The sequence below is a fragment of the Pomacea canaliculata genome, linkage group LG5, assembly GCF_003073045.1.
Source record: "Pomacea canaliculata isolate SZHN2017 linkage group LG5, ASM307304v1, whole genome shotgun sequence".
NCBI lineage: Eukaryota > Metazoa > Mollusca > Gastropoda > Architaenioglossa > Ampullariidae > Pomacea > Pomacea canaliculata.
The window spans coordinates 6,519,171-6,542,368 of record NC_037594.1 but is presented as its reverse complement, the minus strand read 5'-3'; the positions used below and the strand labels follow the sequence as shown (position 1 = coordinate 6,542,368).

At 40.8% G+C, this 23,198-nt stretch overlaps 2 protein-coding genes across 2 annotated transcripts; one reads left to right on the top strand and one right to left on the bottom strand.

Moving 5' to 3' along the window:
- The first annotated feature begins 80 nt into the window (after positions 1-80).
- Positions 81-10,792, top strand: LOC112564240 (mini-chromosome maintenance complex-binding protein-like). Its single transcript, XM_025238926.1, has 15 exons — positions 81-306; positions 1,988-2,073; positions 2,948-3,130; positions 3,659-3,760; positions 4,101-4,308; positions 4,592-4,668; positions 5,369-5,475; positions 5,792-5,922; positions 6,203-6,326; positions 6,601-6,718; positions 6,922-7,087; positions 7,348-7,481; positions 7,925-8,089; positions 8,841-8,929; positions 9,257-10,792. Exons 1-15 carry the CDS (start codon positions 249-251, stop codon positions 9,366-9,368), a joined length of 1,860 nt encoding a protein of 619 aa, XP_025094711.1. The 5' UTR covers positions 81-248; the 3' UTR covers positions 9,369-10,792.
- A 1,285-nt stretch (positions 10,793-12,077) lies between these two features.
- On the bottom strand, positions 12,078-23,161 carry LOC112564239 (nuclear hormone receptor family member nhr-8-like). The gene is made up of 4 exons (XM_025238925.1): positions 22,775-23,161; positions 20,814-21,545; positions 18,593-18,713; positions 12,078-16,065 (listed from the first exon to the last, which is right to left on the bottom strand). The coding sequence occupies exons 2-4, from the start codon at positions 21,522-21,524 to the stop codon at positions 14,678-14,680; spliced, it is 2,220 nt and encodes a 739-aa protein (XP_025094710.1). The 5' UTR covers positions 21,525-21,545; positions 22,775-23,161; the 3' UTR covers positions 12,078-14,677.
- Between the last annotated feature and the right edge of the window lie 37 nt (positions 23,162-23,198).

Genomic DNA, 23,198 nt, shown 5'->3' with positions numbered 1-23,198 from the left:
AATAATGTTGTTTAAAACGGTTCTATTTGAAGAAATTTTAAGTATAAAATGTTTCTATTAATGTTGTTTTCAGAGTTACATGATAAAATAAAGTTGAGCGCCTAAATTTCTTAACTTGTGAAAAATGTTTTGTCAAGAGTATGGTTTTTCCCGCCATTGTGGTTACAAACCATAACAACTATCATTATACGAACTTTTTTACCCAGCATTTGCAATAGCTCATAATCTAATTTGACCACCCATAGAAGATGCCTGGCGTAGAAGACTGGATTGAGAAGCCTTTGACAGTGATTCAAACGGTTGTTGGTATGTAATTTAAAACCACATGCGGCTTTATGTTGAGTCAACATATATATAATTATATATGACGACAAATCGTTAGATCATAATTCTTGATGAAGTCTTGTGATCCCAGTTTAGTAACATCTCATCTGTGATTGTACCGTTGAGGATACATCGAGGGGAAAATGATAAAGTAGCAAATCTCAAAATTCCCTTCATTTTTTTTTTTTACTTTTCTTAGTAAAATTAAGATTAGTGCAGACATGCATGGACACAAGAATGCATTGGATATATTTATATGTACAGTATTTGGAAATACACTAGGCCTGTTATAAGAGTGCTTCTGCATTTCTGGGGGCATGGGTGATAGTTAAAACCTAACTTGCGCTTCCCACGTTAATATAATCCTGCAGGGGAATGCTTCATATAATATTCACATACCAGTCACTTAAATTTTACCGCATCCCACCCCAAACCCTTGCTCTTCCCCCAAACAAAAGACTAAGCAAAATGTAACAAAATACAAGAAAAAAGATTTATTAACATACAAATTATGTAGAAAACATTCACACAATCCAGTAATATCCACGCTGTTTGTACTTTCAATGTTATTGTCCTGTTAACTCCCATTATAACCACGATCCTTTCTCACATACATATACAATCTAATATAATATACAACTTAATCCTGACAGTTGTTACCATAGCTCTTGTTCTTTATATTCTTCCTATGTCTCAGTCTCATCACGTTGTAAGCCCATGCTTGTAATAAGGCCTTGCAGGGACTGCTAACCCAGCTAAGTGCCGAACATTGTAGCGTGCGAATAGGCCTTAAGTAGAGGTCTAAAGCCAACAGTCAAGGCATACTGGTGACTCTCCCCACTCTGTCCCCCTAACACATCAGAGAGCAGTTGCTGCTTGTCGACAGTATGGACACTGAGCACTGTCTTAATCCAGGGACATTATATAAGGTTTCTTTGACAACTGCTTGTTCACCCAACTACACTATTATACAGCACATAGTGGTATGCACTGGGATGAACAATGCCACCGAACAAACACATACTAGCTTGATATGAAATAGTTCTCTCAACTTCGGTGCTTTGGAGTGTTGAAAAATAAACAGATGTTCTCGTCATCTTTGAGAATGGCAACTTCTGCCAGCCATGTTTTTCCCAGGTAGCACAAGTTCTGGTCATATAGTCCTTGGAGTTTCCATGATGACAGTTGGCAATCCTGACATTCTGTTGTAGGTGACTGGCCCCTTGCATCAAGGTTCTTTAACCCAAATATTCCGACTTTCTCCCAAGTTTTAGTCTCAAAGAAAAGTCCCTTTGGATTGAAGAGAACTGAAGACATCTTGACCTCCACCACAAAGAACTATTAAATACTTCATTTGCACTGATGAGGTGCCTAGAAGTGTCTAGGGAAGTTCTTGTTCCCTTATTTAAACTTTGTACATTCACACACATTAAATACAACCGGGAATATCATTTTTGTCTCTTATGACTCCTATGAAATTTAAAAACTCATAGAGTAGTCATGGTTGGGATCTAGGGAACAGAAATCATATTTCAATCCCCCTGTAGCAACTAAGCTATGGAAACTTTTTATAAAAAACCTAGGACTGAGCAAATGATGTTTCTTAGATCTGCTAGTCTTTTGGTTTCATGTAAAAATTGACTAAAATCATTTCTGTTTAAAGAACGGTTTCCAGCAGGAACATACGAAATAACAAAAGTGAAAGAATATTTCTCCAAAAAGTTGCAGTCAGAAGAGGCATTGGCCTGGGTAGGTATTTCTCCTATTGGTATCATTTATTTTTATGACCTAAGACAGCCCTGTCTTAGTTTGTCTCGAAAAGAAGTGTTTATGTTTTTTATTATTTCATTATTTTGGGTTTGTGTGTGAAAAGCTTACATCAGTTTATCTAAATTATAGTTTTTAATTTTATTGAATTCCATCACCAGTGAAACCTTCAAGCCGAGATGTTGCCAGAGAGGATGGGGGGGGGGGGGAGTGTATTTGACCAACATTTGGCAGATAGTTTATGTATGATAGTTTATGGATGAGGAAGGGGTGGGGGAAGAGAGAGAGGTGTGCAGATAACCAAAGATACTAAGATTATCAAACTACTTTCTGAACTAATGTGCAAGAATTTAAAGCAGAAAATCAATAACTATAAAATAGCATGCCAACCATTAAAAATAAAAGAAGTAGTATTTACCTGAAAGATGCGTGAAAGTGTTGTAGTTTTATTTGTTTAATGCAAAGTAACAAGTAAGTAAACAAGGAATAGTAAAGGAGATAAACATTTCTTTATAGTCATGGTCTCATCATCACATAGATAATAGATGTGGTCAAATCCACTCTTGGCGATGGTCAAATTGACATGTAATAGTTGAATCACCAGATGGTTGCATTAACTAACTGGTGACTGTTGCCATAGCAGCAAACCTATTTTCATAATGTGAGAAACAAGGGACTTCCCTATTGCAAGTGGGAATTATGTTGAAAACCTTGTGTAAATGAAAGTGTGCATTTTAGTGCCAGTTATCAGAGGGGTTTTTTTTTTTTTTTTTTTTTTTACTTCAGCAAAACATTACGAATGGACCTTTGAAAAGCAAACATCCAATGATAAACATGTATTCACCTTTCGGGACAGGTACCCAGCATCAACAGCTGCCGATTGCACCAACTTACTGATAGCAGCCTTGTGCGTTACCGCTGTATGGTGCAAGACATGTTTGGCCCTGAGCTATACCTTGCCACATATTCGGTGAAGAACCTTTCTACAGGAGCTGTAACTTTCAGGTCTGGACATTACCAGGACATAGCTGCATGTGGCGTAAGTTTACTATTTTAAAACGTTACATTTGTTTAACAGTTGTATTTAATATTTTCTTGTCTAAGATATTTTAGTAAATTTTTTGGTTTTAAATTTTTGGGTGGCAGTTCTTATTGCTAATATCTTTGTGGGTACATAGTTTGTTCAAAATAAATAATTTGTATGCCAAGAGAGAACTAAGTTTACAGACTTTGATGAGAAGGTTATCTACCATCATTTATAATATGAATGCACATTTTTGAATGCTGCAAAATTACCAAAGACGTCTAAACAAAGCACCTTTGATGCCATTGGTTTGCTAATAATATATATTGAGATTAGGACAACATTTAAATAACTTCATGCTGTTACTAGTAGGATTTCAGCATGAAGCATTTTGGAAGGATTATCTGATGCCATTTAGGTAGCCCAAACTATGTGATGAAAATATTGATCAAATATTCTCATACTACACTACCTGTATGGTTTTATGCGTCTGGGAAACTAGAAATCCATTAAGAATTGTAGAATGTTGAATTTTTGTTTTAGTCAGAGGAAGAAATACAGCCCAGTGCTCCAGAAAACATCACTAGAGAAAGAGCCACACTATACTGTGTTCCCATTCCAGGAGAGACAACTTGGGTCAAAACTGTATCCTTTACCAGCTTAGTATTTTGGAAATTCATAAGTCTGTAATTGCACAAAAAAGATATGTTGACCTACCCATGTATCTCTCACTCCCCACAAATCCCTCGCCTCTCAGAAGAAAAGTCTAATAGCAAGTTTTTTTTTCTCTCATTTACAATATTACTTTATTATTCCCATGCATTTTGTTTTTCGAAACCTTTCCCTCCTACAGTAAATTTGAGCAAAATTTATACTAAAATCTGAAAAAGCCATAAGCTCAAACATTTATCTGAAGGTCATCATGACATACTCTTTATGCATAGGTGAACAACATAAAATGTTGATAGGCCTTACATTCAGACAGCATTATGCCAGCCAGTGTAGAACAACAGTGCATTCTTCCTCCTCAAGCTCACTCTGCAGAAATAAGAGGGTTAGAGGTGAAGAGGAAGACAAAGCGTGTGATGAAGCAATGGATGAGGAGTTTTCTGAAAATAGCCATAACAGAAGAGGTGATATCAAGTTAAAAAAGACTTCGCAACCATCAGGAAATCAATCAGCAGACAGCAACAGTAAGTATTCAGATTTAAGATGCAATTGTTGTGTCTGGCACAAAACTAGTGTTTAAGTTTGTTTATTTTTTGTAAAGTTTATTTTTTTCATTAATTTTTATTATTTCAAAGCTTTAGGTCAGGTTGGGTTATGAGAACTTCTAGCAGATCTAAAGAAGTATTTAAATGAAGAAATAGATTTTGTACGAGCTCTACAATCACTTGCATAGGTGTCATAAAACAAAGACTTAAAAGAAACATTCATGCTTGTTTGAACAAATATTTTTTTTGTCTTTTTGTGTAGATGGTACCCAATCGACTAAACTTCCAGATTTAAATTTTCCATTGCCATCGGAATCTGGGCAAGCATGTCTTGTTAAGGTAAGGGCCTTCAAAAATGAAGTTGATGCAGAATATAGTGAATGAAAAGATTTTCTTAACTATCTGATTGCTGTATACCTTGTACCATATGACATAAGTATAATGATAATATAATAACACAGTGAACTTATATAATGCCATATCCTGGTCCTATGGGCAGGCTCGTTGCACTTTACAGAAAAAGACACACATACACAGAGAGTATGCCTGTAGTTCTGTTGCCAAATGCATGCCAAAAGGTTTAATCAGTTGGAGTGTTGGTTGATATCTGCTTAAGATAAAATTTTCAATATCGCTGCCTTCCTATTGCAGTAAGAGAGACTTTGAAAAACGAGCTACTTTTCAAATTTTGTTTGGTTAGATGGTTCACAAAAACTGCTATCCAACCAGCAATGTTAATATGGAGTGTAGCACTAACATTGAATAATTACTTTCATTTTTTGTTTTTTGTTTTATCTGCCTCATTTATTATAATATCATTTTTATTTGGAAGTGATGGCTGGAAGTCTGACTGTCCTACTGTCACAAAAGTACATTTAGTTTTTAATTGTAATGAAACATCTGCGGCAGTTTAAATTTGAAATTCACAGTACATAGCCTTTATGGTCCACCATAATTTTTACTTATGAACCCTATTTTGTATTATAGGTCCATTATATATCAAGTTTTTAATTTTTTTTGTTGCCTACTGTTGTGACAGGTTTACGGCGAGGATGAAAGTTTAAAAGTAAATGACATGTTGGAGGTTATAGGTATATTGTCAGTAGATCCATCCATTGCTGACAATGATTCGACTGATGATGATTTGTACGTGTTTTTTTAAAAAAATTTTTATTGCTTTTGTGTCTTGGTGTCTTTAATTTAATACATTTAGGTCTATGTATAAACGATTAAAAAGTGTGACAAATGATAAAAATGTAGCATGCTTTTTCTGAAATTTTGTCCATTTGTTTTTCTTTGCATATCTATTGTAAACTTGTCAGTCCTGATTTGTTTCATAAAGAAATCATTTCTATGATTTTTAGATAAAAATATAGTCAAGTAGACAATTAGACATGTACCCCTGTGTACCTACATGGACATGCATGGAGTATAATTTGGAGTATGATTTTTTTTTTTGCAGAATGAATGCATCAGAAAAGGCAGCTCATGCCCCACCCCCTTCACTTGTGCCACGAGTGCATGCTGTTCTTGTCAGAAAACTCTCCCACAACAATCCACTTCTGCCTCCAGATCTGTTACCTGGCAATCCGGGTGAGATATCCTCTCATTTGTTTACCTGTATACTTCTTTGCCACAGCTCCCTGTTCTGTTAGGCTTTGGCATTTCATACAAAAGTGTCACTTAAACAGATTTGATCTGACATTTTACCGGAATTCACATGCTATTGCTGTGCTGAAAATTTGAGGCTTTGTAGTCAGAGTAGAGCATCAAGTTGTTTTTTTTTTCTCTTGTAACACAGATAAAGCTTTCTGTGCACTTAAATTCACTTTAATGAAGTAGTGGAAAGAAGGAACATAAATGTTTTTCTCAGTTGTTGCAAGGCTTCAGGCAGGGTGTGAAATGCTTCGATCACAGTTGTTGTCAGTGTTGGAGCATGCACTGTGTGGGGATGCACTGGCAGCAGAATATTTATTGTGTCATCTTGTATCTGGCATGTAAGTATCAACACTCGTTTAAATGAATTTGACCTGCTCAAATTAAAGAACTAGTTTTTTTCTGTTCTGATAGTCGTGTGTCAGCACACTTAGTTAAGATTAGCACAGGCACGTAGTTTCAAAAAAAGGGATCAAAATATATGATCAACGATTCATAATTATAAGTGACTTCATTTAAAATTAAAAGTATCATGCGGGAAATTGTGAGATTCTGACATAGACCTTTTAACTCTTTAGGAAAAGAAGTGTTGAGAATAAAAGTTACACATTGCAGATACGCAAGAGCAGATGTGATGCCATTGGGAAAGTTGAGTCTGAATCTCAGTGGATCATTAGCAAAGGCTGGGCTTGCTGCAGGCCTGAACAGACTGATAACTTCTCTAAAAACACAAGTAATACCATTGATCTGAATACACAAGTTTTAAAAAAAATGTGTTGGTATATTTTATATATTTTTTTCCCCAAAGGATTATTAACTGTCAGATTAACCTATGCATGTTCTGTGTGTATGAAATCTTGAGAATTTAATGGGTTTTAAAAATGCATCATATAAAAAGTTACAGAAAGATTTCATAACTTGTTTTATCACATGCAGAGCCATCTACTACCACTGTCGCTAAACAAAATGAACACTCTGCATCTTGCCCCACGCAAAGATTATGATGCAGATCGACTTATCAGTGGCCAGTTGCAGCTTGGAGGGGGCACTCATCTTATTCTAGATGAAGTAGCTATGGACAGTGGTACACTTGAAGCAACTGGTATGTGATTTGCAGCATGAACTATATAACAAAAATTTATGTAAAGAGTTAAATTTTTAAAAACAATTTCTTATTATTTTTATGTTTTGGCTTGTACTACATTTCTGTAAAAGCTCACTTTTCTTTTGTCATGAAGAATCTGTGTAGCATAAATTGTTTTTTTTTTGGTGGGAAGATTTTTAATTGAAAAGAAAGCTTTAACTGGTCCTCAGTCTTAAGAATCTTTTTGTTTTGTAGAATGGCTTGTACTCTGTATACAGGTGTGCAAAATGTGAGAGCATTGAGTGATGTTATACAGTGGCAAAAAGTGTCTTATGACTTCAAGTATCATACCCAAGACTTCTCTGTTGATATCCCTGTACTTCTTGTCTCAGAAGGACAGTCTTTTCTACCGGTCAGTTACTGTTTTAATGTGTGCTTTTGTATCTTTATGTGCACTCATGCATAGAGAATTTGAAAAAGTGAATGCAAGAATTGTAGTGTTGTGTAAAGGGGCTTCCTTATGAGCAAGCTTAGTGTGTGTGAACTTAGTTGTAGGTGGGTGTGAAAAACCAATACTTATCAAACAACTCAACAAGAACACAGGTTAAACTGAGCACAGATTATTAATGAAAACAGCAAGAACTGCATTATATCAAGAGCTCTTCAGCATATTCTAGACCACTTAAGTATTACACAAGATATCGTTCTCACAAGGTCAGCAGTTTTCAGGATTCACTGTGTTTATAACAGTAATACGTTTTCCTTAAGACATTATCTTCTAATGTCTATGTTGCTGTTTGATTAGCTTATTTTTTTAAATTTTAACAATTTAAAAAAATCTTTTGTAACATGCAGAAAGATGTTCATGTCCCACTTCAACCTTGTCATCAGCCAGAGGACCTTGACTGTCATGTTCAGTCACACTTGTCACAGATCTCAGATGATGTAATCAATCAGATGCGAGCATTTATCACTGTCTGTCAAAAGATGAACTACAGCATGGATGATGGCATACAACAGGTATTTTGACCACCTCTGAAGAGTTTAGATTTTCACAAGTATTTGGTACTTTGAAAGTTTCATTAACCACTCCACCTCCAGCCAGCCAAAAAAGAAAACAAACTTAGGTGCTTGGTGCATGACATAAAATGGGAGTTCTCTATAGTGTCTGTAGCAATAACAGAAAATATATCCTCATAAATCAGTTTCAGTATAAAAGCTTACAAGTAAAAAGCAGACACTTAGCATATTGCTGTTAAAGATTTCTGAAGGCAAAAATTATTTTTTATGATGGAGTTTAGTTCGTTCTATAAAACATTTTCTCCAAATCTGAACAAATCACTACTCCATTCATGAGATACAAGCCTTTAAATCAAAATTCTCACTTAAATATTTTGGGAAAGGGTTTAGACTCAATTTATGTGACATCACAGAAGTAGGCTGGCTACATAACGTGAGGAACTACAGGGCTCAAGCTTCCACAACCTTAAGTCCATGGGAACTAAGGACATTGATTAGATAATGCCGCATTTGTAAATTTGTATAAAATGGTTTAGTGAAACTGTGAAACAGGTCAAAGCCCCGTGAATTGTTCAGGTGTCAATGTCCAAATGTTCTGTCCTTCTGTGCCTTCCCCTCGAGAAAAATTTCAGCACATTTTTGTGACAAGTTAGTGGCACCCTACTTACTGCTTTGAGCTTCCTGTTTGACTTTGTTTTGCCTTTTAAAAGTCATTACTGCAAATGTTATATTTTCTGGCATCTTTTTGCAGGAGCTTCAGGAGGAGTTTGTTCGTGTGAGAAAAGAAAACCCAGCAGCAATGAGTGTGAATGATTTTCATAGACTTCTCTCTCTTGTGAGGTAAACATCAATTCTTTTTTGCCGTTTATTGCGTAGAAGGAGCCTTCTCACTCTTGTGGATCTGACATCCTTTTTTTTTTGGAATAAAGGATGAACTGAGGAAAAATGTTTTTAATATATAGAAATTTATGATGAAAAGACTAAACCAATATAAATAGGTTAAAGAGCATTAGGTTTGGAAGGAACTCAGACACTAGATTCAAGGTTTGACCAGTCATGATGTGGGTCCTCTTTGTGTAAAAGGTCAAATGACATGGATCTTCCTCTTTACTCTTCCACATTGTGCCTTTCTCTCACTGATAAGAGCTAATGTCTGTCATTTTACAGGTTGTTAACACTGAGCCACTGTGCTGGTCAGAGTACATCAGAGATATTGCAGAGAGCTTTACACATGGAAAGGGAACGATGTGCACGAAGCCAAACTCAGCAGCCATTGTAAACAATAAATAGGCCACACAGAACTTTGAAAGCTAAAAGTGAACTGTCTTAAAGGGTATGTACTGGAGTAAGGTTCACACCTCTTGGGAGTTGGGAGAAATGGCGAGGCTCGATGAAGGTGCGGGGAGGAGGAAGGTCAGCATGACCAACGCTGTGGGAGGAGAGGGACTAGGGTACGTGAAAGACGACAGCAAAATCAATAGGATTGATTCTTTAGAGCGCATATGATGGTGAATGGTGCAGATTGTTGGTGTTGAACTCATGACACTGGGTTGTGGGGGTAGAGGCACTTCGGTTTCTGTGTGCTACACAGTCCTTGATTTTCTAGTAATACACATTCTGCAAAACGCTTTAGACTGGTGGGTGGATGACGACGAATTGAAAATAAAAATTTCTTTGGCTAAAGATTTGAAGTTTCTCATTTAGCTGTTTGCCTTCTTGACTTGGGAGCCCTTCATGAGGATAAGCCCTGGGGTGCTCTATACCTTTTGCAGTGAATGTATATGTTCTAGAATATCCACAGACAAATAAACACCAGGCACTTTATGGATGAGCTAGTCTCCTACCATGCCTAGTCCACATTTGTCAAACACACCACGTAGCTTGGTTACAAATGCTTTCTAACGCTGCTTCCAGAGAAAAGGTTGTCCGTCCACCTAATTTTGCACAAGACAGCGAATGGAACATACACTTGATCAGGTCGATATGAAGTAGATGCACTATGAAACATCCCAGTTCAATAAAGAACTTGTTTGCAGAAGGTATGTACACGTTGCGCTGCCTGTTTCTTAGCTACGGTATGAACCAGATCGTTAATGCAGTCTCTTCACCTGTTCATATTGTAGCTTGTTTGTCCTCAGAACATCAGCAAGGGAAGAAAAGCTAACCATTTAAATGTACACCTCCCGAAGTTAGTAGAAGTATCAGCTGTCGTAAAACCACAGACAACAACAAAAATAATGATAAGTTTACAGAATGCCAAGGGAGACGGTAGCAGAAAATCGTACAAACTGACAAACGCTCAAGCCAGACAGTTCAGAGTGCAGCAGCACCAGGAAAAGAAGGTAAAAATCAACATACATGTGCATATATTCAATCTGATAGTCGGCTGGGAGAAAAAAAAATCCTTTCCTTTGCCGGGAAAGAGGGGAGGGCGGAGAGAGAAGAGAACTAAAGGGAGGGTTGATCAAGGAGGAAGGCGAGTTCAGTACCTCCGTGCTCGTTAAGTGCGTTCCTCTCTCGAACCTCCACCGCTCCACCCCAACGATCTTAACAAAACAAAGGCGTAGAAGAATCTTCATTACAGAGCCTCGTGAACTGATTATTAGTTTCTGCCTGACGACGCTTCAGAATGAGCGAGTGTAGGTGGTGGTGACAAAGGAAGGGTTTGTAACCGTAATTTAACAGACAATTCGAGCTTCTTTTTTTTTTTTTAACTTCAGTGGTGTAAGTTATAGGGCTTGAGCGATGTTTGGTATATTCTCTGTAGCATCCAATTTTCTGCTAATTGTATATGCATAATACTAGTAGATCGGCAAACAACTGTAATTTTAGTCGCATGGGAAAGCGGTTAGCCAAATGGTTTGAGTAGAGACATCCGAACCCAGATGCTTGTCAGTTCGATGTTCATGAAGTGCAGCAACCTTCACCACCCCGTCTCCCCAGCTGTCGGGAAAAGGAATTCCGACTCCACAGAGGGTTGGGAAAGGTGAGGCAGCGAGAGAAAAAAGATAGGCACCGCCCTCGCCCCGAGTAAACACCTCACTTCTCAACAAATTAAAAAAAAAAAAAAGCCTGGGTAGGCGGTTAGGTTCTTAGGAAGAAGGGTGGCGAAGTTTGCATATGCCATTATTGCCACCCCTCCAATTGCTACCGACCAGATCACGTTAGGTCAGACCCAGGGGCTGCCAGTCACGCCGGAAACGAGTAAAGTGGTATTAGTCTCCGATGATTGTTTTATCTTCAGCAGACTGGCCAGCCAGCCATATTAGGAAAAGCCACACGTGTGTGAGAGACTTATTATCTCAGTGAAATGATGCTCCTGCACGTGCCTGGTTTTCCTACAAAGCAGCACATGATCCTGCATGCATCATAAAGCGAAAGTGAGGGGCTGACAGTGCACATGGACTGCATACAGTTCCGGTTGTGACTTTCGCGCGTGCGGTGGTCGCATGCATAATCGTTTGTCATTGTCGAACGAAGAAGACGACACCGGGCCAAACACAAAAAAACGCGGTTGCACACTGAGAGGAAGTTTCCCACGTGAACCCGCAGTTCGGCCTGGACTCGAATAGGTGACCTTGATGTCAGAAGGTGACCCTATGGGTCGACACTTCCCGGAGAACAAGAACTCAGTGGAGGCAAGCTGCTCCCTCAGGGATTACATTTTTTTTCGGTTAAATGCCGTATGGTGCGACACTATAAGACAGGGACATCTGGGGGTCTGCGCCTCGGTTTGGGCCAGTGATGGGTGGCGTAGCTAGTTCCCTGGAGGTGGCATGTGGTCCGATATAACCCTAACAGCTACATCTCACATATATCTCAAGTTTTAATGACTTACCTATAGCACCAAGTGGCGTGACACCATGGTGATACATCTACGAGCGCAGGTGATACGAAATAACCATGGCCAGGTGTGGTATGACAGTTATAGTTACATTAACATCTATCTATAGCGCCAGGTGGTTATGATCCAGGAAACACGAGGAAGTAGTAAGTCTTTCATTTTACTGGTTGTGTACAAAGCAACAAAGGCGACACGATGGCGATGAAAGTGGTAACGACAGTAACACGTGCGTCGTGATAAAGACGAACACAACCATAATACAAACATGTTCTTCCAGTCTGTCAACAATAAGATATTCATTTTATAACAGTCTTATCAGTTAACACTTGAGGTCAAAACAAACCGAATAGTAAAGATAGTCCTTGCCTTTTATATGCGTCATACATGTCCTATAAATCTGTTAAGCAATTACTGTACAAGATTATACAAAAATCGTTTCTATTTTCATTAACAGCAATTAGTAAACATGGCAACATGGTTATCGTATGACAATAAAATATTTCGTGTGGGTAATATATTACTTCCTTTCACTGGGTTTATGATCACGCATACAAACATTCCTACAGTAACAATTCAGCTGTGAAATTCTCTCAGCAGTTAAAATCACTTGTGGATTGTCGAAACTAACAGATTAAGGCAATAAGACCACAATCACAGGTACACATTATCAACATTTTAACCCATATGGGCGGAAAACGGATAAAAAAACCAACAAAGATAACAGAAAGCAGCTGGCCCCACATCCCTCCTACTCTAACACCAGCGAAGATAGTGATGTAGGTTGTCATCGAGGACTGTCAGCTGTGTGCTTCACTGGTGTAAGTGGTGTTTCAACTCCATGACCCACGAGCCCTCGGAACGGTATTGAGTGTACCTACACTCTGTTCTGTGTGAGAGACTAAGCAGTTTAAACTATTACCGAGGCAAAGAAATGACAACTAGCTTAAAGTTTTATATATATATATGCTCTTGGGAAAAAAGTCTCGAATAATTTTCACCGTCCACATTTCTCAAACAATACACGTAAGAATAACCCCACCCCTTGTCACGAACAACAAAAGCAAATAATGTGGCACCGAGATATAGGAGGAAAATGTGTATCTACTAAAACTCTTTAACAAATATACAAATCACAGTCTTTCTATTAAAAAGTCTTCTTACAAACACTTTCACCTAGACTTCAGCATTCTAGTGTCAAAGAGAGACCACGATGCATATCAAACATCTATGACAGACCGTCAGCATCACCGACAATACAATGAACATCACAACAATAACACCTTTCATGTACTTCCCAAAATCCAAATAAAGGTTACTTTGGGAAAAAATTAAAAAGTTTCAAAAGTGATTCCATACTTCTGATGCCCATAAATTGGGCTCTCATTTTTTTTTTTTTTTTTTTTTTGCGCTTGGAAAAATGCTGCCGACATCAAGGAACTAACATCTCGGTTGAAAAAAAATCATTGAGCTTCATGGTAGCCCAACTCCTGTAATCTTTTGGTTTGCTGAAAGCTGTGACTTCCGACACTCGTCCGCTACTATACATTGCCTTCAGCAGTTTCCATTCCTCAGCCTGTAGTGGGCGTTAACTTTAAAAATTCATGCCACTGTTTGGCAATATCTTCTCGTTTTATTTGAGCAGTGGGACACGCCTTATCCAGGTTTCGGTGGAATGTGAAGACATTCCCTAGGGACTGGCTTTTAATTAAGGCACGCGCTGACGTAAAACCACGTGACCAGAAAAAACAGGCTAGTAGTAAAGGCACCCTGCGAATGTCGCCAGGAACATCTGAGTATAGAGTTCGTCTGGCAATAAAGCTTTTGATTCTGAAGTTTTTTTTAATATTGGGGGCTTTACCCAGCCATTAGTGGAAAGAAATCTGTTCCCTAGCATACATTTAAACGAGGACCTACCTTGGGTCCCATTTATAGACGTAAGACTGATTGAAAGAGTATAATGGCAGGAATGGAGGACGTGAAAGAAGCAGTCATGAAAGGAAGCAATACAATGACTTGCTGACAAGACAGAAATGCAATGGTCACGTGACTATCAGACACGATGACGCTGATCACGCACGCGATGAGACAGCACCTACAGATGTCGGGGGAGGGGGTGGTGGTGGATAATGGGTGCCAGGACCATCAGATAAGAGATATGAGCGAGAAATATGTCAAGGAAAGATGACATACCATGGCGAAATTGCACATAACGGGGGAAACCTCTCATTCAATGACTAGCTGAATAAGAAGAAATTACAAGGAATCTGGAAAATCAAATTTCCTGTCGTTCTCCTGTGATCAAATGTAAAAAAATAATCATTATAGTAAAACAGAAGGTGGCGAAGGGCTGAACCTTAAGAAAATCACCGAGCTTGCTACGAAAAATCTCAGGCGTGAAATGTGTTGCTTGATTGCTACAGCAGTCAACATGAAGATCAATTACATGTACTCAAAAATGAAAGGTAGTTGGACCAAGACCGGGTTTTATGAATACAGCTGATGATAATGATAACGAGGACGACTTGCGTGGCAGATGATAATCACGAATGTCTCCTGGTGGCGGGGAGCTGGTAGTAAAAATCGGTCTGACAAAGATGACTAAGGAGGTAGTACAAAAGAATACCTGAGGAAGGGATAGATGGAGGGAGGCGGGATGCCAAAGGGGAAAGGTACGGCCTCGAATGGGCACATTACCCTAACTACAACCCTTCTTGCTCCAACCCCTCCTTGTGGAAGGGGGTCCTTCAGGTGGCGCTCAGCATCTCGGCAATCAGCGGCTGGAAAGCAGAGGAGTAGCGCTTGTAGAAGGCGTTGCCGCTCTGGGCCAGGTGGCACATCTCCCGCACGCGCTCCTGGATGGCCACGAAGTACTCGTCAGCAAAAAGGTAGGAGTACTGAGACTCCAGGTAGTGCTTGAGCATGATGACGTACTTGTCGCGCGTCTGGTTGATCAGCTGTCGGTCCACGATCTTGGCGTCGCGCGGGTCGAAGAGGATCATGCAGTGGATGAGTGCGTAGATGGTGAAGTCGTTCTTGGCCAGCGACTTGACCGAGCGGCAGTACTCCACGCCCGTCTGGATGTACGGATCGTCGTTGGTCAAGGTCCGTAGGTGGGTCAAGGTCAGGTCACCACGCAGGCTCAGCCAGCAGTCGCGCTCGCTGACGTAGACGGCGCAGCAGGCGATGCCCAAAGTCTGCATAGCCGAGGCCTTCAACATGGCGATCTGGTCCTCCTTGCCTACCAGGCGGAAGTCGGCGATGTGTTTGGAGAACTGCACGATGCGGTACATGGCGTCGTCGATCTCGTTCAGGAAGTCGTGCAGGAAGTAGGTGTCGCACAGCGGCACGTTGCGGTACAAGCCGCGCTCCGACAGCGTCAGCAACACGTCCTGATACGCCGTCGTCAGGTTGGCCAGCACCAGCCGCTCCTCCGATGACACCAGCCAGTACATGAAGGGATCGGAAGGCAGCTGGTCCAACGCCACGTGGTGGAACAGACGCGCCGCCGGACCCGGCAGTGGAAACGGAAGGTCGTCCAGCCGCTTCTCCTCCCTCACTTCGCCGTCTTGTCTCTGCGAGGGTGCAGCCTCTGCAGGACTGGTCGTGATGCTCAACGCCTTCGACAGAACCCTGCGGGCTAAATGCAACGGCGATTGCTGGCCGACGCTGCTGGACACCAGGGACTGCGGCAGCAAGGAGGGGAGGGCGGCCGCCCAGTCCGCCATGACCCCTTTCAATGACGATGGGTCGGACAAGGATGGACCCGCAGTGGCTGGAGACGGGATGGCGTACGTCGGAGGCTGGGAGTACATGGGCGAGGCTTGCCCGAGGGCGGCAGCCTGAGGGCTCTCAACAGACTCGCGCAGCGTGTGGATGGAGGGGAGAGGGGAAACCTGGTGGAAGGAGACCGAGGCGGAGGGGGTGCGGCTGCTGGGTGAGAAGGCCAGGCTGCCTGCGCTGTCCGGACTGAGGGTGGACGAGTTGTCGCTGAGCTCTGCCACGCCAGGTCTGCTAGAAGATCCCACCTGCACGTCGCCGGGGGTCTCCCCGTCCGCTGAGGTGCTGCTGCTGGCAGCCTGGCGCTTGATCCGCAGGTTTTTCTTTTCTTGCCGCAGGCGCCGCTCCTCCTCGTCTGCAGGAGAAAAAGAGGAGAAGCAAAGGTAATTAGAGCCTAGAAACTTAATTTAAATGTTGTCATGCCTGTAAAATCATGGTGTATATTAACATCGCATCATGTATATGACAACTTATTTCTCCACGAGCAGTGAAGAATAAAAATTAAAAAACCCTAGCAAGTGTAAAACTGAATCGTGCAATACAAATGCAAACATTTCTCTCCTTCCCCTAACACATACACAGAGAAGGGGGTCACCAGACGTGAGAAAGGCAAATCTTCAGATAAACACCTACACATCTTATCGCCCAACACAACAATTATTAAATTTCTTCAAGAGAGTATTCATCCAAGTCAAACTAACAAAGCGACCTGCTCGGAAAACGCAATCTCGTGCTACGGTCGAGACTTCTAGTGCACGGTGACCTACCTACAAAGCTTATCTGACCTGTTTAGGGAATGTTGCGCCACCCATCATACTTCACGATGGCCGAGTCCTACCCGAGGTCGCGGCCCGATACATGAGTGACGGCACGCTAGCAACACAATCACGGCAGTCTTCTCAGTTTTCTTTCGACAGCCACAGCCAAATTTTTTTTTTTCTTCTGTCGACCCCACCCGACCTACATAGGATGGTTCTCTCTCGCGAGGCGAACGCGTGCACACTTCAAACAAATTCTAAATCGACCAATGGACAAGGGAGGTATTTACACGGGACAGTAAGACCTGTCTGTGAAATACACGTAACATACGACAGGGCATCAAAAGTATTTGTATAAACTGTGTAATGCACTAAATTGTCTTTATTAAATGAATTATCTAATACACGGTCTATGCATTTTTCAACACAGAGAAAGAGGCATCGCTGTGTAGGATGCCTGTTTGTACAGGCCGGCGAAATTAAATGCCTTCAACCGCTAAGTACACGCAAACTCTCGGTTCTCGGCGATGTGACTGCAGACAACACAAAATTCTGAGACTGAAGTCTGCTAAACATAGTTTATTCACCCCAAGGATGTAAAGTATTGCATGCAAACAATAGCCCATTAACCCTAGCACTATCATTTGATGAACTGTTGCCTGCGCCATATCTCAACATAATCACTTCATCTCAAGGCTGTAAGCCACAGTCACTTCAGACAGAAAAAAAAACCCTTTGAAGGGAAACTACAGATATGCCACTGGCTTACTTGAGCTGATATTAGTGTTGATATGTGTGTGTGTAGGGGGTGTGGGGTGGAAGGTAAACGTTTATGTCCACAGCGCCAAAAATTCAATCCTGGAAAACCTAACACTTGAAAAATACCACGTGGGAGATAAAAATTAAAACTCAATTTTGCTAGAATAAGTATTTTATATAATCGCATCTTTGCACGCAGTTTTACACTCACGGGAGTTTCTCATCAGTCCCCCAAGGTGGTGAACAAATTAATCATTAGGTTGCTGCCGAGGTGGGGCATTTGCACAGTCCTGACACAGTCCTGAATGATGGGACGGAAGATGATGCACAATCAGCGTATAGAGATGATAAAGCACAATAGAGGTCTAAGGGGTTAACACAGCCACGAGAAAGGACTGTTTCCGGTTCTTGTAGCCACATTTCCCACGCATTATTGTTTTTCCCCTCGCATCCCATTCATTTTCGCTTTCAGTGTCTCTGTGGTCATTTCGATGACCACATACAAGACAACCCATTCTTCTTTACCTTCCTCGTCTCCGTGGTTATTCAGCTGATCTTCCACAAGGCATAAAAAATTTTGCTCTCCTTTCGTGTGTACCCTGCCTCCTTCACCTTCGCTTGGCCGTTAACGCGAACTGTCAAATTACAGGTTTCTAGCCCCCCACTTCCTAGTCAGTTAGGAAAAGGAAGAGAAAAGACTAATGAAGAATACTGGGGAAGGAGGGCAGTAGCAACTCGTTTCTTTTAGCACAACCGTTCTCGCTATCACTTGTATGACTGATTCTAGTTATGTCTATTCGCGCTTCAGATCCATTAAAAAAATTCCATTATTTTTGATTTTCATTGACCTCAGCTCATCGTCTTTTTTTGTCGATCTTTTGAGTTTAGCTCAGCTCACTTTAGCTCAGTTACAATCTGGGGTAGCTTCAGACTCCAAGACCCCGACATTCACAAATATTTAGGTTAACGACCAACTTCAGTTGTGGGCGGACAGTTTACTTGTCGTTTCATCGACTTCATCTATGTCGTCCGAATACAACCTGCTGATCCTTTCATCCTCATGCTTTCTTTTCAGTTTGGTTTACATGTTATTTCCGAGCCGATGGCCTAACAACTGACAGACATATCCTCCGTGTGCGTGCAGCTAAATCACTATTTTCGCAGAAAAAAAGACAGCGCAAGCAATGGAGGACCAAAAAGGGCTGAGCCCTAAAAACACTGCAGGGGAAGAGGGTACTCGAGTATTTTCAGTGGCAATCTCTCGACCGCTTTTAACGACTAGTTCACTGGTAGTCCCACCCTTCCCAGTCAAATGGGGGCAACAGATTGTGGAGCGATGGCTACTTTGTCTGATGATCAGCTTACCGAGGATCAGGTCAGCTTTCATTCCGATGTCAAAGCACTTCTTCAGGCGGCATGAAGGGCAGAAGCGGCGCGTGTTCTTGTCGATGACACACCTGTTGTGAAACATGCACTTCTGCACGCTCTGTGCACACACACAAACAAACAATTATTACAACATGAATGTCACTCAAAATGTGAGCTGCTAACATCGGTGATTCTCACCATGAGTTCTTAAAAGTCAGCACGTCCAACAGGTGTGTGTAGGTGAGTGAATGCATGCGTGCGGAATTTGAACCGTAAACTGGTGGGAGGAGGGAAGCAAGCATACGGTCGTCTGGGTACTGGGGAAACTGTGGCAAAAGACCTAATGAATTGCAGAGCTTCCAGAACTTTCTTATCATCTCACCTTTCGACAATCTATTTCACACCTTTTCACCTATCAGCGAACTCGCCGCTAACAGAGACTGAGCAACTGCAGCCATCAGGTAGAACAGAACTTTGAACAGTGTCTACTGACACATGTCTCCCAGACTGCCGAACAAGAAGGCGGTGTCCTTCGTTTTCGTCATGATAAAGAACATCATCTACTTCTTGTACAGTGTAATGAGCGAACCACGATTGTCTTTCCACACATCGAGCTGGTGTGATCAAAATCTGCAATGCCGCAATGAAGTGAGTTGACAGAGCAGACCAGAACACCAACGCGTATGGAACTACCATGCCTACCAACAACAACCAAAAAAAGTGCTGGTGGCTATTTGTAGCCCACACTTTAAGATCAGCTGTCTTTGATAGTGAACTTCTCAACCACCTTGCCTTTAGGCGCCGTGTAGTGCAAATATACATGAAAAGGCACGCTGCTATCACTATTCCATGGCAGCCCTGCTCAAACCTGATAAATGTCAGGTTTGATGGCATCTGTGATTTTGCTAGTCGCTCAGACACAGCAAGAAATATGCCAACTGCAAAATTATAGTTTTCATTGCATTCGGAAGGGTGTGACAAACTAATCTCTGAAACTCAGTAAAAATACTCCAGTGAACTGTGTATCGATACATGAATGTATGCATAAACATTTTATTTATTCAAGATTTTGTGTGCAGTCTTCGATAGGTGATCACGTTCAATAAAAGAATTATGTTTAAGGTGACACTACATGTTTGTGAATGTTTATTTGCATGCTACTCTGTCAAAGTTTTTTGTATTAAAAGGAGTGCTTGTCTACAAGACTCAAGAAAGAAACATTTATTCTCTCAAGGCAGTCTATGCTTAGAGCACGGATAGTGAGAGCACTTCAATGTATCCTCTCGCTATCATGCACGCTTCAAGTATGCATTCTGAAAAACAAATAAAAAGTTTGATTTCAATGTTCATTTCCATTTTGGAAGGAGTATTTGCACTAGAAAAAAATGAAAATATTTATAACTGGCTTAAAAAAAAGCAAGGACAGTTTTAGACAGAAGAAAAATGCAGATTTTTTTCCTTAGACCTGAGCAAATCTAGAACCAGAGCCATTAAAATAATACTGGGAGACAAGAACAAAAGGTAGAAAAAAGAAACAGGATTCCTGTGAGCTTGGGACTTGCTGCTGGTACACAATCCCAGCAGGAGGCCAATGCCATGGTTTAGATGAATGGACAGGGGCCACAATGACAGAGTTGGTAAAGACAGGAAAGGGCAAAAAAGTTCACAATTTACTGTGCACACTATCCAGCCAACCAGCCATAGAAACCCAACAATGCAAAATGACACAAAGTAATAGATAAAAGTAGAACAAATAATCTTTGAACTGCAACAGAGTTCAACATGGGACCAGGGATTTTAAAACTTTTTATGAGAAAGGATGAGCAGTTTCTTTTTTAATATTTAGATGGGATCAGGGAACTGACATCTGTTACAACAGTTACCTTAAGCATGCACACCTTAATCCACAAAAGAAGTTGGATCATTACTACTAATCCCTAAAAGAAGGTAAAAAAGTTTCGCACCATGCCAAAGGGAGGTCATCTAGCACAAAAGTTGATGCAGAACATCTAGAGCTAATTAACATACCAGAAGCAAACTGAGTAGCCTGCAGAATGACCACATTGACAGGGAAAATTCTACACAAAACAAACCGGGGAATAAAAAACTACTACACCTCTGTTACAAACTTCTCTATGGGACAGAAACAATCTGGCAACCAAAAAAAAAAACAACCTCAGAACCAGCTAACATGCAGAAAAAGGAGAGCTGACCATACCTGAAGCTTCAGAGCATTACGCCTGAAGAATGCTTTGCAGGACTCACAGGTGATAACTCCAAAATTGTGAGCCAGAGCTTTGTCTCCGCACACTAGGCACACATTCTTTCCGTTCACCCGCTTTTTGTGTCTGATCTTCTTGGGTCGAGGGAGCTCATTTTCTTCCATTTTGATTGCCACAGCAGCCATCATTGCAGCAGGACCTTCAGTATGGAGGTCAACAGGCATGGAACACTCTTCTTGTGATGAGTACATACTGTTGGGTATACTGTTGTGGGCGGTGACTGAGAACTGTTCATGAGTTGCATTCACTGTTGAGGTGTTTGTCTCTTTTGCTGGTTCATGGATTTCTGAAAAACCCATCACTAACAGTTCACGCAGCTGTCCTTCCTTGGAGTGAGGACCTTGTGTAAGACCTTGTCTTGCAGCTTCATTGCCCTTATCCTGGTGCAGGCAATGAAAATTTGAGTTTTCCTGAAAAACAGGAAATACAACAGGCTTTTCATCCAGGAGAGTGTCATGAATAGATGCCTCAGCAACTCCCACACCCCTGGCCAATTCTAGGCTCTGTACAATCAAACTTCCTCTTCCTTGAATGTCAACGTCCTGCTCTAGAAGCTGGGTTGCTGGAACAGGAGAGGCGACACCAGTGTTGGTCTCAAACTGTTCCAGGTCTGCACCCTGGTGAGGAGGTTCACATTCTGAAGACATGATGCATCAAAATCTCCAGATCTGTTAAAGAGAGAGAGAAAGAAAATTGCTCTTTTTAAAAATGCTTTGTCATAAGCCATTGAATGATATAAACAAATATACTGATTCTGATTGTCTTGACTGTCACTGATAGATTTTAGGACTGATGAATAATAAAGCTCCTTAAACAATAGACAAAAGAAAAAAAGGGCAAAAACATAATGCATGCCTTTGTAGCTATTGTATTTCATTGTATTATATTGTCATTGTTACTAAACTGTTATTATTCTGGATATTGAAACTTCATAAGTTATATGGTTATTTGAGTTAAATGCAAACTATCTACTCTGAATCCTTACACAACAGAATTTATCTCTCAATTAAAAGTATATAATACTGGCTCATCTCTCATTTCGGAGAAATATTTTCCACACACCTAAAAATGTTCAAAATATTTTTAACTTTTAAATCCCATAATATTTTTTGACTTCCATGTCAACTTGAACTCACGTTCATGCATGGTATATTTAACAGACCTGGAAAGACAACCCAAAAAAAGTTAAAAATAAAATGTGCATTGTGCTGATTGTGAAATTTCTTAACTGAAAGAAAAATAACAACCAATAAAGAGGTGCTTCTGACAGCCTAGTATTGGTTACGTATTTTCTAACGGCCCCAGCAAATCTAGAATGCTCTCCGTGAGGTTAAGTTTGTTATCTCATGTGGCCGACATGAAGCTGATAAGAGAACCATGACCTCGAACCTACAAATCCATTTTCATGAGCTGTTGGTGTTGTGTAACTTCAAGCACGGTACTGACACAACATTTAAAAAGTAATAAAATCAACTGTAAATAAAATTAAATAAACAAACCCTAAAACAATTTCATCATGATAATATAACACATTACTGAGTTTTTCTACTACACAGAACTATACCCGCGCATTAATAATATAAACAATCATGTAGCCTGGGTAGTCACCACAGGTGACAAGTATTTTTCAGTGTGGTAAACCTTGAAAGCAACATTTAAGTAGCAGAAGCCTAGTTGAGGAACATGTTACTTCAAAATGCTGGCGGTTTCACCTATAAATCTTGTCGTTCATGGAGAGATCGCAATGCAAGTAACCAAGAATCGAAGTCGATGGTCAGCTTTTCGCTGACTTTTGGTTTTACCACGTTACCGACATGGGAAGTAATTTTGATTGTTCTACATAAATCCATTTTACAAAAGGAATTAAAAAAAAAAAAAAGAATGACAGGGTACTTACAATGCCACAGCGACCTACATCGTCCATCGTGGGTCAGGGTACCAGGCAGTTCGCGCTGTCAGTGTCGGGCATTTTCTCGACAGGAGAGTTGTCGAACTTGCGTCCAATGACAGCCAACGGGGGAAAAAAAAAAAAAAAGTGGGTCAGGCTGCGTTCAGTCGCGTTGCTTACACGTGCGGTGCATGAGAGACCAGGGAATGGCGGGTTGGTGAAGTAATGTGGTTTGGGATGCATTTAGCAAACACAGGCAGCTTTGCTCTCCAATAATCGATTGCGAAAATTCAAGTATTAAAAAAAAAAAGTAAACGCGATTCAGTGCATCTGTGTGGTTTCAGCCAGCATGCTGGTGTCAAACGTCAGAGGTCAGGGGTCACGAATGATGTGTACAACTCGGAAGAAACTGTTCTTGATGTTTAGCTGTAGA